This window comes from Opisthorchis viverrini (genome assembly GCF_000715545.1).
Source record: "Opisthorchis viverrini unplaced genomic scaffold opera_v5_239, whole genome shotgun sequence".
NCBI lineage: Eukaryota > Metazoa > Platyhelminthes > Trematoda > Opisthorchiida > Opisthorchiidae > Opisthorchis > Opisthorchis viverrini.
Window position 1 is genome coordinate 721839 of NW_008751897.1, and position 17848 is coordinate 739686.

At 45.2% G+C, this 17848-nt stretch overlaps 2 protein-coding genes across 2 annotated transcripts in view; one reads left to right on the forward strand and one right to left on the reverse strand.

Annotated features, from left to right (window-relative positions):
• Positions 1-5342, forward strand: part of T265_08849 (hypothetical protein) — a gene marked incomplete at both ends in the record, with an annotated part of 34512 nt that extends 29170 nt beyond the window's left edge. The window contains 3 exons of the mRNA XM_009174761.1: positions 187-478; positions 1793-2244; positions 4819-5342. Of these exons, the coding sequence (XP_009173025.1) occupies positions 187-478; positions 1793-2244; positions 4819-5266 (1192 nt within the window). The remainder of the gene's footprint in view (positions 1-186; positions 479-1792; positions 2245-4818) is intronic.
• T265_08850 (hypothetical protein) overlaps positions 2921-17848 on the reverse strand; it is a gene marked incomplete at both ends in the record, with an annotated part of 74075 nt that continues 59147 nt past the window's right edge. Inside the window, one exon of the mRNA XM_009174762.1 lies at positions 2921-3025. Within this exon, the coding sequence (XP_009173026.1) occupies positions 2921-3025 (105 nt within the window). The remainder of the gene's footprint in view (positions 3026-17848) is intronic.

The following is a 17848-nucleotide window of genomic DNA, read 5'->3' on the forward strand; positions in this document are numbered from 1 at the left end:
TGGTTCGAACCCGACCTCTGCATCTCGACTTCCCCTGTCTAGGGTTGGGCAGCTTGGCAATATCCAAGCCCTCGTGCCTTCTTCGGGTTGCATAGCAGCTAGGCACTGAAAGGGTGTTGCAGTTGAACAATACCTATGTATTCATACGTTGCTACAGCGGTTGCTCTTTCTCCCTTTTACTCACAGTTATCGTGAGCTTCTCGACCGTTGGCGAATGTGGTTCTACCGTGCAGATTTTGACGTGGCGAACAAGGTATATTTGTTGTTTGATTACATAACTACCGTGGCAAGTACCAAGCCAATAACCGCTCCGTCTGCCTTGGGATTGGGTTCAGCACAGTCACCCAATGGGTCTACGACGACCGGCGGTGACAAACCATCCGTCGGAACGGAATCGGCGTCAGCCCTGCTCAGCTCCTCTATGTCCCGCCCCTCACAGCGCACCCGAAATATTAGCCTATTGACACCAGTAAATCAGGTAAGGTCACTTTTGCAAGATCTATAGTGCGTGTAATTCTAACTCTAAAAAGCTACTCGTAGGTGACCGAATCATTTTTTTTGGTAGCGCTGACCAACGTTGTCCTGGAAAACTAGTAAAGCCGGTTGAAGCTACACACTGAGGCAAAAAGCATAAAAACGTTTAATTTTGTCATCATGACAGTGTTAATTGTTGAAACGGGGCGAGTTTTGGTCAACAAGCGATGGGTCCCGCCAGAAACCCAATCGAAAGTTTTTGGCAATCTGCTTCATAGGAATTGACGAGCAGTGGTCTGTACAACGTCATAGGATCATCCCAGAGTTCTGTCTCATTAGAGGAACTTCAATTGTGTATTCCAGCCGCTTCGCCGGAGCATATCATTGGAATTTCGGTGAGCATCCGAAAATCGTTTGGATTGATTCCAGTTTTGAAGCAATATACAGGCTGCGGAGACACCTCAAGCTACTACTTCTTGGCTGAACCTGATTTCTTCTGTCATGTCAGTCATAACTTCATGTGTTACCTTTCTATGAGGAATGTCTTTCTGGCCTGCTGTAGGTTGTTGGGGGTTCTGCTCGAATTAGGTGACAGTGAACTTGAGGCCATTTTGTCGTATTTCCAAACAATCAGGAGAAGTTTAGGAAAACGATTTATCATCTTCGCAAGATAGCGCATGATGTCAAACAAGAACCCAGGATGAAACAACGCCAGACAGATAACAGTCGTATATTGTTTGACGGGTTACCTAAATGGGTGCCACAGAGCAACTGTGAAGAGCAAAATGTATCACATACCTGTTGTGTGCAAAAGTTTATCATGTATGCCCATTTTATTGACTGTCTCCGCCCCTTTAAACTGTGGTAAATTTCGAATGCACTATGGGAGTACAGAGCAAGCCGAATAAGAGCGCCGCTTGCATGAATCTGACCGAATAGGCGTTCGACTGCCCAACACGGGAAATATCAAGTGCTCTGGGAATTTGCGCGGTCTTCTGCCGCGTCTGCATTGAATCAGTTTGGTTCGACACTCGAGCTCCAGTATTTACTGACGATACCGGTCACTGTTACAATGAGCAGATGCCTGAGTGTCGTTTTTGCGAATGATACACTAAGTGTATAGATGAATGGTATCTTAATCGCTCATTAACCATTCTCAATTCATCCGTGGTTTCAGGAGGTTGGAACTGGTGTAGCGCTGATGCTGCTTCTCGGCTTTTCAGCACAAATTGGTAAATAGTGACGTGACGAAGCACAAAATTTATCTTAGATTGCATTATCATGGTTGTTTGTTTCGAAACCCTTTTTTTCGTTCCAGGTTTTCGTCGCCTGTGGGTTTTGCGGTTGGCGCCTTGGACCGCAGAATAGACCCAGCTTGTCTTCGGTCGGGAACCCTACAAGCTCAACTGTGACAGTCCAAGGTACCGGTACGAGCCCATCGGACGACACCATTGCAACTACTACTACGACCTCATCTTCGAGAAATCTTCAGATGCATGGTGGTGGGGGGAAACACACCATTTGTCAACGATGCCGAAAACCTCTACCCCGTTGTTCCATCTGTCTGATGCACCTGGGCACAGTCGCCCTACCTCTGACGGACTCGAATTGGTTTACGCCAACACGCGAAGAGGCCTTGAAACGTTCGGCTATTGCTGCAGTCCCATCTCTGTCGGAGAACATGGCACGCGTGATGCAGCTGAGTATTATTGGCGCCACCGGACTAGAAGTGATGAACAACCGTGGTGACGATGTGAAGGCGCATGCAACGTAAGACATTATTATCTCTCCATCATGGATAGTCGTTCAGCTGTAACACCCTTCCGGTGCCATGTCACCCAAAGGAAGCACGAAGTCTGGGATACTGCCAGGTTGCCCGAGCCTAGACGAGGGAAGTCGGGAGGTAGAGGTCGGGTCCGAACCACGGACCTTCCGGTCAGTAGATCCGCGCTCTAACCACTGAGCCATCTCGCAAGCCATCCATCAACAATAAGACGATGTCATCTCTGGTTCGGTTTACTGCCTTGTTCTGCTTCCTCCCAATGTGCTCATCATCATCATCATCATCATCATCATCATCATCATCATCATCATCATCATCAGCGACGGCAACATCAGTATCTCGCGAGTCATCCATCAGCGATAACAAGATGTCATCTCTGGTTCGGTTTACTGCCCTGTTTTGTTTCTTCCCAATGTGCTCATCATCATCAGAGACGGCAACATCAGTGTTGGCGTTGATTCTTCACTACCATACAACCACAATACTTAGTCAATTACATTTAAAGGTGGAAAAGGTAAAGTGAACGAGGAGGAAACTTGGTGTTAGTCTGTCAAAAACATTCTGAGGTGCCTGCAAACGCTCAGTCGGATAGTGTGAAAATCAACTGACACCATGAAGCCATTGACATCGACTAACCGCCATGTTCCGCGGTCGATGAATTACTCACGCTTCATAGGTTACGCCGGCTAGGACATCTGCTCGCAGAGCTGTTGTTGCACAGCCCTGTGCTGAGTGCTGTGAGCGACCGAGAAGTGGACAGTGTCGGACCTGACAACGAAGTATGAAAACACTAACCAGTAAATTCTGTTAGGTCGAAACTGCCTCCTTCCTGGATGGGGACTCCGAGACTCATTTCTGCACCATCTTCAGGCAAGCTTAAAGAGAGTTACGGACACCTTATTCTTGAAGGAGGACCGCACCAACAAGACCCAAACTCCTGGGATAGATTTGCTGACGTTCAGCACCCCAGCAGCAAAGGAATACCACGATATAGTGTAAACCCCTGCGAGCTGATGTTCCAGACCGCCATCCAGTGAGAACTCATATAGTCGCCCGCACTATTAGACAGTTTTGACATTTGTTTGAATAAAGAGCAATGAGGAACTCTCCCGCGATGGATGAATTATTCGCGCTTCATGGGTTACGCCGGTTAGGACTTCTGCTCTCAGAGCTCTTGTCGCACAGCCCTGTGCTGAGTGGAAGCGACCGAGAAGTGGACAGTGTCTAACTTGACAACGAAGTATGAAAACACTAACCAGTAAATTCTGTTAAGTCGAAACTGCCTCCTCCCTGGATGGGGACTTCGGGACTTAACCTGCCAATGGTTAATGACACTGACGCAAATGTTCCCACTTTCCGGTGATTGAAGCTGTAGCAACCGGAACCAATGTGCCTATGGTACACGGTTTATAGCTAGTAATTTGATTGATTGAATTGAATTGATTTGTTAGAATAGTTTAGTCGATGCCAGCAATCCAAAGGGCCAAATTTTATGGAATTTGAGCATGGACGTGTACCATTCGTCGATCGGAATGTCCTGTGTCTTCATATCGCCTAATCACCTCCTACCCAGTCCTAACCAAATTCATACTCTGTAAATTTCAAGAACATTTACGAATTTTAACAGACACTCTTATTTTGTGAGACGAATTTACTTTCGTTGATGGTCAGCAGGCGGTCTGTGGCTCCTAATTGCAACCTATCATCGCTGTGCAGTACAGCAGCAACAGAATACTCTACTTCACTGTGCCAAGTGTATGACCAACACAACCAAATGTACATCTAGTTTTTGGCCACCGTTAACAGAACCCTCTGTCATCGCCCACAAGTTCTTTTCATTGAAGACGAACGTTTTCCATTGTCTCCGTGTATCAGACCCTACGAAACGACAGCAGAAAGTAAATGTCATTTATCCGTTCGGCTTTATTCATTTACGCCTTTCACATAATGTGCTCTACACTACTGAACCTTTATCGTCCTTAATCCCTGTTCTCTTCAAAAGTATTTGCACAGTGGGTGCTGTTCCTGCTCACAGAAACCAATGGTGGGTCATATTCACATCTGCGTCCCGCTGTACATCCCGTAAACCTTCGAATTTGAGATAGACACGAATTGGTCACGAAACGTTCGGTAGAAAAAGCGAACCCAAGTCATACGGTGATGCCCTCTATGGAATGAACTTTTGAATGGAATGAACTTTTGTAGGTTTCAGCCCCTGTGGAGGTGTATGGATCAGGTAACGCTAGGCTGCACAAAACCGACCGCAAAAGTCCAATAGGTAATAGTTGTAAAGTGCCTCATGCCCCGATTGGTTAGTCATGCTAAATTGTAGCCTTTATCACTACTCAGTCCGCCTCACAAATCGACTACTTGATTCGTTTTCACTAGACCGCTGTATTCTGTAACGTCCTATTTTTCCGCTGAAACATGGCGGTGCTTTAGCTTGCGTTAGTCCGAAGCTCGCACTGGACACAATGATCTCAATCTGTTCTTGTCGGGTTTTCCGAGTAACATTTGGTGTATTGCGCAAAACCTTCTTGAACTTCAAATGTTTTTCGCAGACGAAAGCGAACCACATCTGATATTTCTACCGCCATGGCCAGCCTATTCATCTGGTGTCAAGCCTGTCGACACGGAGGACACGCTAGTCATCTGGTTGAATGGTTTTATGGTTGTGCGTCCTCCTCAGCTGACGTTGAGCCACATCCTCAATGTCCTGTCAGTGGATGCCAGTGTCGGTGTGCCAGTTTGGATTCCCTCCGACCCGTCGCAGCGGCACGCGTTCCTTCACGATCATTTGACATCGATTTGGCCCTGGAAAACGAGGATCAGCCTATATCATCCACAGAGGAGGAGGGGGAGGAAAGTGATGTGGATCCAATTGGTTTAGATGACCTTATACTTCAAAGCTCTTCCAACCGTGTTCCTGATCCAATTGATGGCCAACTACACCTCATAAAACCAATTGATATGGAGATATCCACATTAACTAGTAAATCTACTCATTGAATAGGCCCTCTGAAAACAGTTTTTTCGCCGTTCAGATCTGATTCAGTTATCTTTCTCTTCCATTGTTCAATCTTGGGTATTTTTTCATCGATGGTTAATGACTGACTTTATTTATGAAAATAAATTCCCAGGTGCAACAACATCTCTGTTTCTGTATGAACAAAAATTATGGATAAATTAGGGTCTACTTTCTAGGTCTGGACTCGACACCCACCTATCTCCCTTTCCATCGGTAGCTTGTTTTACCGCTGGGATAAATTTTTGTGTTATGAAAGTGAGATGTGATCAGCCCAAAGTCCCACCTTGATTTCGGTCATGCAGGTAAATCGGTGTCACGCGATGCTGCTGGATAGACACCAGTGATACTTGTTATATTGTGAGCGCGAAAGGTTGAGAACCACAACTTTCCTGCCCACATAGATCCGTCTGAAAAATTAAGATGAATGTGTTAGGCTTTGGTAACCGGTCGACCAGCGAAAACATTTGAAGACCGATTAATTTTGCCCATTATAGTCAAAGATTCGATCTTCTTGCGCTACCTGAGTAAGGCAATAGCAACGAAACACCTTAGCGAAATACACTCATTTGCAAACCACTCTGGTTTTGCGAAAGACTCACCTGGAACCCAGCTGAATCTCTCGTTTGTGATGTTTCTAGGCGACGAATTTCCAGCAACCTTATGAGAAGTACATTATGAATAGACGAAGCACCGTCTTGGGAACAACCAGACCTCTTCGGGTAGCTAATAAGGTACAGAAGATCAGCTTTTTGGACTTACCTTCAGTTGAAGTGTGCTCGCAAAGCAACTAGTTCATCATCATCAATGACAGCGAAACGTCAGTAGTAAGTGCTGGCGCTTAAATACTATCATGCTATCCATAAAATTGCACCCTGTAAATGGAGTCAATCTATGCTGGGAAGCCGAAAAACGTACGGCTGTTTCTTACTTATTGGGGATCTTTGATAGTGCGCATCTTACGAAACTTCAGAGATTTCCGAACCTGCAACCTCCCTCTACTAGTTTGAACACTTAACAGTTCGGCAACGACCGACCAAATCGCACACAGTTAGGAAATGGCCTCACTCTCATACTACCAACTAGCTCCAGGTAGTTCGGAAGAAAAATTTCGTATGAGTGAAACTGTCGTCAGGTGATGTGGGTTTCATGGCTAGAAGGTGAGTGGCGCCGTATCCCGTCTAATTACTAGTTAATCGGCCGTTCGTAACTGGGCGCCTATCGGTCAGGGGGATCATTTGAACTCTCTGGGATTTCGCGAGATGCGCACTGCTGATGAAACACCTGTACAATGCTTTTTACCACAGATTGGGTTCATCGACAGGACGAGATCTTGAATGAGAACTCCCAAGTCTCCCTATGCCACTAACGAACTCTTGGTCACTGCCCAACTTGCATTCTTTGTACTGCTCACCATACCAAAATACAAGGCGTAAATACTTGGCGTTATCGAGAGAAAAAGAGCTCATATGCGAAAACGGTGACACATTTTGTCGGACGCGAAACAAATGTCTGCGTAACTATCCCAGCTTTCTGTCCAATCGCTTCACCGAGTTTGTGGTAGTTCCCACTGTAAGTTTCGTAAACTTTACCCAAATATCAACCAAGACGAACTAAGAGCCACCTGGGAGAGCAGTGGATGCCCTGTTGACAAAAGTCGCTAAACACGATGCTTGCATAATTAATTTAGGTCACTGACAGTGCATTTTCCTGTTCATCTTTAAGAAAGGTAGAGTTTTTGGAAACCTGAAGTGTAGAGCATAGAGTTCTGAATGTTGCTTTCTCGAGAACGAGTTCCTCGGAAATAATTAAGTAATGTGAAACAGCAAATTCCTCCCTCGGAGACCAGCATTTCTCGCGATATTGCTTTTCCCTTCAAGGGGCGAATTCCAGGAAACATGTTGCGGGCTCCAGAGACAACTGGTTTGATCCTAGTGGCAATCCTCTGTCATCAGTTCATCAGTCAGCCGTCACATCCCGACCCCCGATTCCACTAGGACTTCTGTTACATTTTCCGGTGATCTTGGGCCGATCTGTTCTCAACAAATCTCCGATCTTAATATGCTGATGTTTTTCAGCTATGCTACGGATTTGCAATATCTGATCTGCCCTGTATCTAACGATCTGCTTTCATTTGCAGACGGTCCCGTTATGCCGTTTTTTAGCAACTGATATGGCAGGGCGATCTAATATGGCTGCACTGCTGGTTAACAGCATTCGGCAACAACCTGATATTTTGGATTCCGGGTTCAGGTACACCAAAATTTGGTAAATCAAATGCTGAACTTTTGGCAGAGGGATGCCCCCATTTATGTTGACATCGAAAGCGCCTCAGAACACTGAAGTTGGAGAAAGGTCCTGACGGTCACCAAGTCGGTTCAACCTACCCACTATGGCAAATACATTTTTGGAGATGCTGTAAAAGTGGTTTGCGTGTTGCGCACCATTCATCGGCATTCTTCAATTATTAGTAGGATCGTTTTAGAGAGGTAAGGCAAACAGCCAATGAATTCATCACTGGGTGGGATTTCATTTTCGACACAGACGCTCCGTCAGTCTGTGAATAAGTTTTCGGGTGGACCGAGTTTTGGGGCAGATGATGAACCAATTAGTGTGATTTCCAGCTGGCCCACTTAATTCATAATGACTGTTATCAAGATGGTTCATATGTATGGCTAACACAGCAGACGGGTTAGGACGGCGTTGTCGGGCCTTACTCTACCCAGGTCCAAGAAAGTTTAATGAAACGCTGCTCTTTGGTTTTGTTCATGGATTTTGTTGGCCTGTGTGCGTTAGTGGGTGCTAGGACGACCGGAGATTCAGTGGGTCATTTTTTGCTCCCAGTTTAGACTGAAGAATACACGCCGTCACGTGTTCATTGGCTGATCTCAATTCACTCTCCTGACGCTCGCCAGTTCTACATCCTCTATCCCGTTTATGCTGGGACGTTTGGCGATTTCCGTCACCTCGGCTATCCATCGCTGTTGTGTGATCCTTAGTTCTCGTCTAAAAACTTTAACATTTTCCAAAGCTACTGCATGACCTGTCATCATTGAGAATTCAACCGTTACCAGATATTCGTCATCGTTTCTTGGTGGTTCTGCTTACACCGCCTGTACTGACTAATTCTGGTATTCAGCATTCTAGGTTGTTCGAACTGTGTAAACCGTATTTACATCTTACGATGCACGCAAGGTTCCTAGTCCTATCAACCTGGAAGATGTTCTTTCCATTACGATGAGTTTTGCCAGACTCCCTTGTATTTGGAAGACGTCGTCCTCTAGGTTTCATAAAACAACAATCATTCACACGTACATGCCTTTCAAGCACGAATTCACAGGTACAAAAATTGTTATTTATCCGGTTCCATCCATTATGCCTCGCCAAAATAACTGCTCAAGTGCTCTTTTTTCCACAAGTTATCTTTTCCGGAAGAGATTCTTTCAGGTTCCAGATTCTTCCTTTCAAGTGAAATTTTCGATCACCAGTTTATCGATAACATATTTTCATAAGGGTTTGCGGTATCGTTTATCACAGCTCTCGTGAACTTGCCTCCAACTTATATATTATGAATATACTGATTATGAAGGTCAGAGTCCTGAAATTGACCACTGAATGCCCGAAGTCTACTGACACCCTCAACTCCACTACACACTGACCAGACACAACGCCACCGATGGGCAGACCGATGCGCTAACAAGTACGCTGACCAAACACAACGCCACCTCGATATGCAGCGGGAGACCGATGGGCAGACCGATGCGCTAACAAGTTCAGTTACTTCCAATCAGTTGGAACCAGAAGACACCATCATAGCAACCGTTGCCGTCGGACCGGTAGTCCGTGCTGTGGTCTTGGAGGCCATGAAACAACTACCCGTGAGGCTTGACGCGGTCCACGTTGTCACCAAAAGCGACTGCGTATCACAGAAGCCACCGGAGTACCACCAATCCAGCTGACCAGCAACCCGTCCATCAGGGGAACTTTGGAAACTTTCCCAACGGCGGAGTTTATTATCTGTTGTCAATGACTGTCTTCTCTTGAGTGACCGTATCGTCATTCTCACTGAACTTCGCAGACAGGTCCCAGTACAGCTCCACGATGGGCATCCAGGAATGAGCCCATGAAGGCTCTTGCTCGCAATTATGTTTATTTACCCTGTATGGATTAGCACATAAAGCAAGTATGTTGGAGTATTTCCTGTTGCGCAGCTGCCCGAAAGTTACCTAACCGACGGTCGCCAGAGCCTTGGCCACAACCAGGGCGCATTCATGTGGATTTTGCCGGACCAATTAATTGACAAATCTTCCTCCTCGTTGTCGTTGCATTGAGTAAGGAGCCAAAAGTCCCCATTATGTCTGAGACAACAACGATGACAACCACACTAAACTGCGGTATTTGTTTTCAATAATCGTTATCCTGGAAACTATTGTGTGTGGTCTTAACTCACATCCCACCAGTTTGGTGAATTCGCTCGAAGACACGGCATTTCACATATTACTTCCCAACCATTCGATCTCAAATCCAATGATAAGGCCGAAGGACCCGTAGACACCCTTAAACGCGCGTTGACAAAAGCATGGGAGGAAACGGCCACAGCAGAAGGCCTGGATAGATTTCTGTTGAATTAAAGAGCGACTCATAAGCCACATTCTCAGGACGGTCGCTCTCCAGCAGGGATTATGATGAATAGATAATTGAGACTTATTAATGATGCTGTCTTGCCAAAACTTACATGTTTTCAATCACTACAGGAAAGAAACCAACATTGAGGCCTGAAAACCGTGTGCTTGTAAGGAGCTGTCTCACAGGGGGCGGACTGCTGGTGTTGTCCCCAAAAGTATCGGTTTGGTAATTTACATCTTCCAGGTGCGATCATTGATATGGAAGTCGATCATGTCGATCAGCTACGGTTGACTGAGTGCCAGATCTCGAAGGCGGGAGAACATTTACTGGATTTCAACCTTCTGCCTAAAACTTTGTTCTCCCAAGACCAACTCCTATAACCACTGCTTCATATGTACCACCAAAGTTACATCCACTACTGCAACTTGGACGCCGTACCGGTCGCGCTAGGGAATGGATGGAGCATTTACAACTTGGTTCTCGTCGACAATCTTGTTTGAATGGCCAGAAGGGAGGTACCTGGAAAGTCAGATTCCTGAAGGTAACCAATGACTGTAATTTGCTGAGACCCTTAACTCCACCAGGTACCGACAAGACAGATAACGCCTCCTCAATATGCGGCACGTGACAGCGTTGTATCAGAGCCAGACGGCGCAAAACCGCATTGGACCATGGTAAGACAGAATCCCTCCAATAAAACATTCTTAGGCTGTTGTATTTCCACATACGCGCCTCCGCAATCGCTTATTCTCAATAAAGCTGTTGTGTTTCTTATCGGCGAATATTTTTCTGGAACTATTTCCCTGTAAATTCATCGTTCTCTCTAATGAACATTTTACTCTATCCTGGCATACCGTTCATTATTTTCGTTTATGGGTAACCGGGGCAAACTTCTACTGCGTCACCAACACCGCCACTATCCTTCCAGCGTCGGACAACGGGCTGGAACGCCTCTAAATACAGCAGAATCCTTCCAATGAACAGATCCTTGTTGTTCAGTACCCCCACTTGAAATAAGCGTTTCCATTAACTGAAAAAAGCATTTCATGTGGAGCCTTAATAAGCCGAGAATGTTATTGCAGCGGCAAGCGTTTGTCTAGCATTTTGACCACAGATTCTTTTTGGTCTGAAGTGCCCCCTAATATCCTATAAATTTTATCGTGGTCTACTAACGCCCCAGCTTAAACAGTCTGAGTGACACTCAGGCGAAATGTCAGGGTACAACGGGAGCATATTGGTTCTGAAAGGATAGGTACCACATATATGGCTATGATAATCATGGTCAAAAAGTTGAAGGGGCTATGGGATTTTTCTAACTGTTGTAGGTTCGGTTGGTTTCCCATGGACAGTCCAAAGCGTAAAATACACAGGGAGTGTCCATTTAATTATAAATGTAAGTGCGATCAAATAGGTAGATTCAATATGGCAACCCATCTTTCTGACGACTGTTTTCTTCGCCTTATTTATCAGAAAGTGAATTTGTTTCCGCTTTGCCCTAATACGTAGGTTCTAAGCGTGTACTTGAAATCATACAGCCAATGCCCAGTCGAATGGGGCCAGTCGAGCACTATACCTCGGTTTCATTATGTGAGGGTGCATACTTTGTAGCGGACTAGGACCTTATCAGCGGGTTCGGATAAATTAACAAGCAAAGTAACTAATACAAAATCACAAAATGACAATAGGAAAAGAATGAGTAGTCAACTGGGGACTCACGAATGTGTAGATCCAATAGTCCACTACATCGATCCAAATGCAGTAACTGGCTGTGAAAGGAAATAGTCTATCGGCGAATATTTTTCTGGAACTATTTCCCTGTAAATTCATCGTTCTCTCTAATGAACATTTTACTCTATCCTGGCATACCGTTCATTATTTTCGTTTATGGGTAACCGGGGCAAACTTCTACTGCGTCACCAACACCGCCACTATCCTTCCAGCGTCGGACAACGGGCTGGAACGCCTCTAAATACAGCAGAATCCTTCCAATGAACAGATCCTTGTTGTTCAGTACCCCCACTTGAAATAAGCGTTTCCATTAACTGAAAAAAGCATTTCATGTGGAGCCTTAATAAGCCGAGAATGTTATTGCAGCGGCAAGCGTTTGTCTAGCATTTTGACCACAGATTCTTTTTGGTCTGAAGTGCCCCCTAATATCCTATAAATTTTATCGTGGTCTACTAACGCCCCAGCTTAAACAGTCTGAGTGACACTCAGGCGAAATGTCAGGGTACAACGGGAGCATATTGGTTCTGAAAGGATAGGTACCACATATATGGCTATGATAATCATGGTCAAAAAGTTGAAGGGGCTATGGGATTTTTCTAACTGTTGTAGGTTCGGTTGGTTTCCCATGGACAGTCCAAAGCGTAAAATACACAGGGAGTGTCCATTTAATTATAAATGTAAGTGCGATCAAATAGGTAGATTCAATATGGCAACCCATCTTTCTGACGACTGTTTTCTTCGCCTTATTTATCAGAAAGTGAATTTGTTTCCGCTTTGCCCTAATACGTAGGTTCTAAGCGTGTACTTGAAATCATACAGCCAATGCCCAGTCGAATGGGGCCAGTCGAGCACTATACCTCGGTTTCATTATGTGAGGGTGCATACTTTGTAGCGGACTAGGACCTTATCAGCGGGTTCGGATAAATTAACAAGCAAAGTAACTAATACAAAATCACAAAATGACAATAGGAAAAGAATGAGTAGTCAACTGGGGACTCACGAATGTGTAGATCCAATAGTCCACTACATCGATCCAAATGCAGTAACTGGCTGTGAAAGGAAATAGTCACTTGTCGGAATTTCCCACAGATGGTTCGGCGTGCGTGATATATTCCATGGTAGGAAAATTATTCATGGCTAAAAAATGTCACAGGAATTTATTGTGACGTTCAACAGTCGACATAAACACAGAGATCTGGTCCCACTGGTTCAGCAGTCAACAAACAGTTCAACGGAGCGTAAATACACTCGCTGAGCAAGAAGTCAGCAGGTCGCACCGGAAAATTGTGTATTCGTAACATTAAAACAAACGTCATGATACAATGTGAAAGACAGTTACAAAGCGTGGTTTAAGTTCAGGAAGAATGGTAAATGTGACAACGGATTACAGACACTAAAACTTCACCCGACCCGTACTGGATACATTCAGGTGTGCGGAGTACGTCCCCCACATAATCGACCGGAAGGTTATTTGCGCTCTGTTAGATTCGGTTTGATCCTGAGGAAGGTAAATGTATTCCTCACATGGCGCCTAAAGAATAGCTATTTGAAAAAAAATTTGTTTAGTTCGCAAAACTTTGCTAATCGCAGAGCTACTGTACATTAAAATTAAGGCATCAGATTAAAATATCTGGGTACAGTTTTCTCCCGTGGACCCAGCTGGCTATAGATGCAGCGGGAGTATGCCCTTTTGAATGGTTTAGTTGAGCCTATCGTATTCTGGCTCCATGTATGCGGTACCATCACTTACTGGTGTTGAATGAACAGCCATAGCAACTATACCGTACATTTTATTGTTTAAAGAAAAAGTAAATTACATTTTACGGCGTGTTTAAGGAACAGGCACCAGCGTATGAACATTCATTCAGAGGTTCCAGCTCGTCAACCTGAGAAATTCCGGGTCCGCCTCCACAGTTGGAATTAAAAGTGAAGACAGTCGTTACCGTCTGTTATTCATAAAGTTAACTCTGCTTGTAAGGATCACGGGGGGAATTTTCGGATACGGATAACGGCTACGTGCTTTACCGTCTGTATCAATAAATTGTGAAAACTTTGACCGCCTTATTTGCTACTTAGAAATCTGGAATAATGTAGTGTAAGTGACCGTTGTATTTTTGCGGAAGGTATTTACTTGTTTATTGCTTTCATGATGTAATTTGGTGTCACAGCCTCTTCATCTGGAAGCGAATGGTAATTTGCAAGAAAACATATATCGCTTTGATTGTAGCGGTTTTCGCATTCCCGGTTATACTGTGTGAAGTTTAGGTAGTTTGGGAAGTTTGAGCTGTACCCCCAAGATGTACCTTCCAGCTGTAAAACAATCGAGTGACTTTTGTGTTCGATATTTCCATCTGTGGTGCTCATCTCCACCTTGATCAGCAGAGCAATACGGATACATCAAAGACAGTAGAAGTGACAACTGAATGCATGTGGCGTCTTTTTAGTCCATCCTGTAGTAATCGGGTGACTTCATCAATGTCATCCATTTTGGCTAGTCACTCACTCAAATACCTGGGAGTGAACTTTCTCCAAGAGGCTCAAAAAACGGACAACAGAATGCTCACCACAAAAATTTGCACAACAATTAATCTAAGAGTTTATATGGTTGCGCCGCACACTATAATTGACATCCGGCAAAATTTCAGACCACTATAAAGGGACTGTGGCCTCAGGAGACAAGCGGTGGTTGCAACCCGAACGTGGCTTTGCAAGCCTTTATCCACAGGAAAACTGGGGGGACTGAAACGCTAAGACAGAAAGCAGCCAGGGGCGCCGCAGTTCCTACTCCGGTGCTCTAAATTTAAAATCTGCGGAGAACTAACAAATATGATAGCCTTTTTGGTGGCACAAAACCTTCCGGCTCCTCACTTTATAATGCAGCTGAAATGGCGCATGTGTTGTGTTGTCCGTTAACTGCCCTAGATTTCTCAAGAAACTTCAACAGTCAGTTTGCGTTGAACTGAAATTCCCTATTCTGACTCACAGAAAGCTCACTTACGCCAAAATCTCCGCATCTGAGTTCTCGATAGACGGTCGCTCCATTCCTTGAGCAGATACGAATAGCGGGAGGACAGGTAGGGTTGCTTTGCATTTGATGCGGCTCTTCCCATCCAAATTGTCCCTACTGACACCACTGCTGCGCCTTCAGTGATGCACTTTGGATTCAAATTTGAAATCTGCTGCGTAGGAACAACTCTACTTCCGGCTTGTCCACCGGTTCCCCAGAAGCTTGCCGGAAGACAACTGTCCTGAAATTTTTTTGGAACTGATGCGACGTTCGTCTCAAAGCAAACAAGCATGCAGTTAGATAAGCCAAATGCTACCTTGGAGGATTCGCCAGCTCCTGGAAAAATGGCCACAAATTTTTCCAGAAAGATAATTACAGGTGCCACAGAGGCGAGCTGACGTTTCGCATACTGCGGAACCGCTGTAAATCAGAAATTCGCCTACGGAACTTCAACAACAACATAAGACACTGGATCTTGTCTGAAAAATAAAAGATATGTTGTTAAAGTTCATAGGACACGGTCAGGGAAATGGGCCAGCCGCCTTCGCCTTAAAAGAGAGGAACAGGAAACCCACAGGTAACCTAGTGATGGTATCTGGAGTCTACAGGGAACAGCATGCTGTCCTGCATCACCCCCAAACGACTACGTCATAATCAGTCTTGCGAGGACTTTGCAACCCAGTGGCCGTTGGACTGAATCATTCCCTGTATGACGAAAAAATGTGTCTCTATGTCATTTGGAAGGGACAAATCAAACGCCCCTCCCATGCCTGGTAAGAGTGAACCAGGAGACATCACGAGGATAGATGCTAAAATGATTTGGGTATCTGACTCTCTTTAAACATGCGCTTCTCACTTCAACATCAGAAATCGGTTCAAAAGGTATTCACCGTTCTCCTGACGATTCGCCGCATGTTTCCTAATATTACTCGCATAGATTTCCAAATACTCTATCTGGCCCACATTGGACCGCTTCCTGAGTATGCCAACCAGGTTGTTTACTCAGGACGCAAGAAGGACATAACTACCATTGAGCGCGTCCAAAGAGCTGCTACGAAAATGGTTACCGGCCTTAAATCAGGGTGCTATGAAACGCGATTTGCGGCGCTTTGTCTCTTTGCCCTGGAGTATCCCCACCTTCGAGCAGACTTAATATTTGTTACGTCCTACTTGTGCAAGATTTAGCTACCAGTTTTTTCACCGTTGATTAAGCCACCACACACCGGAAGGCATGATGAGATTTTTAAGCACGGAGCACACACTTTTGTAGGGCAGAATTTTCCTCATTACTGGTGGTTCATGCGTGGCATACCCTTCCTCTGACGTTACATCTATTGCCCAATTCAAAGTACTATTAGACGCTTTTTGTGAGAGTACTAGCGTTGGCAAGGTTACTGCCCCGCGCTGAGAACTTAAATAGCAGTGCTACACCCCTTTTCGCTTGTACATTCCAGCTGGACGGCGAGAACAAAAGCGTCCCGGGAAACTTGGGCGGAAACCTCTGTCCTATGTATGAATCAGTAAGTCCGCGCTTATGCCAATCCATGAACTCATGACCTTGAAATTATTCGGCGGTTAGCGTTGCTCCTTGAGGGACGTCCAGACAATCCTGTGCTTACTTCTTCATCCGGACATTTTTATTATTTCTTTTATTGCCTCATGAAAAGTACAGTCTCATTGACTGTTTCTTGTTTTCAGATATCTCACCACAAAGCGTAGTCAAAGAAAAATACAGCGGCTTAAGATCAGTTTGATCCAACTGACAGCTGTTAGTTGGATTAGTGCTATAGAGATTAGCGAGTCGTTACAGTGTCACTACGTTCAATTAAGCTAATATGTTAAACTCTTCGTTTAATGGTACTGTTGTATCAGCGATTTTCTTGCGTGTGTCCACTAGCAGGCGATTCTGACATCGAAACCAAGCACATATGAATGCAGATGTCCACGGCTGTCTGTGAACTACTGTGTATTACTTTTCCACAACTAAGGGACCGTAACAAATTGCATCCTAAAATACGCGTTTGCATTGCGTTCGCATTTCTCCCATGATCCGCCAAGGGGCGAACCGGGGCAAAGAGCTGTAGTATACGGTGTCTGTCAGTTTGATTGATTCATTGGTGATGTACAACCTTGCTTACTGGGCTTTGGCTCATGAGCTTTGTTTCTGTTTTCCATCCACAGAAATTGTCGTGAACACCTGCCTTCGGAGAATCACTGTCCCCTGGTGCCTCCATAGCGTGCATATTACAGAGCTGAATGGCTCCATACCGCCTCCCCAAGAACTGCTCTGTTTGCTCTTAAGCGAGCTTTCGCGAAACAAAAAGCATGGCGTCCTTAGGGTTCTCACTTGATAAAAGACTAGTACCTTGTTTCCCATATATCTCAACCCATCCCTTCAATGAACACCATAAGAACGCGGGAAATGTGTGTTGCTACTGCGACAACGGTCAAGAGCCTCCACAAACACCTTAGCAGGAAACGAGAAGCAGAAAGAACCGATAGTGTTTTTGATGGTGTCACAGCAGATCCAACTCTCATTGATGCCAATTGATGTTCATTTGGAGATGTTGTAAGCAACGGCATTGTCAACTCCGATGCCGGGCCGCATCGTTTGCATTTTAGTCGCTACTGGCGTGGTCAGAAAAATTTGATGGAAGAACCGCAGTGACACAGCCTAGAAGAATACAGAAGACAGTAAAAGCCACGAGTATTGACGACAGGGATACACTTCAGTGCTGCACAACTATCGTAACTAAGAGACTGGACCGTAGCGTTGTGCAACGGTGTATGAACCCCCATGACTAACTGACGTACACCGCAGGCTGTCGGTGCGACACTCGCAGTCCCCTGCCAGGCTAGTCAATAGCAGAAAGTCTGAACAACAGTCTCCTGGTCCTTCAGCTTAGGGATTGGAACATATGTGCAGACCTTCCCTGTAAGCATTGAAATTCACTTGCATTTCGCGGTAAACACCACCGCCTTGTGGTCAAGCTGTTGAGGGAAAGACTTCGGTTGGGGGCCTTAATCGTCCTGTCGAAATGCCGTTGCCTTAGCAGTGTCAATTAAGCGTATAAACCTGATCCCCATAACTAGTATTGAAATCATGTCACATTCGCCGTCTCGTGGTGCCATTACCTGCTGAACGCAGCAGGGCGGGTGAAGGAAAGCAGGCTACTGATGACGTCTCCCTTCTCATTCAGATACT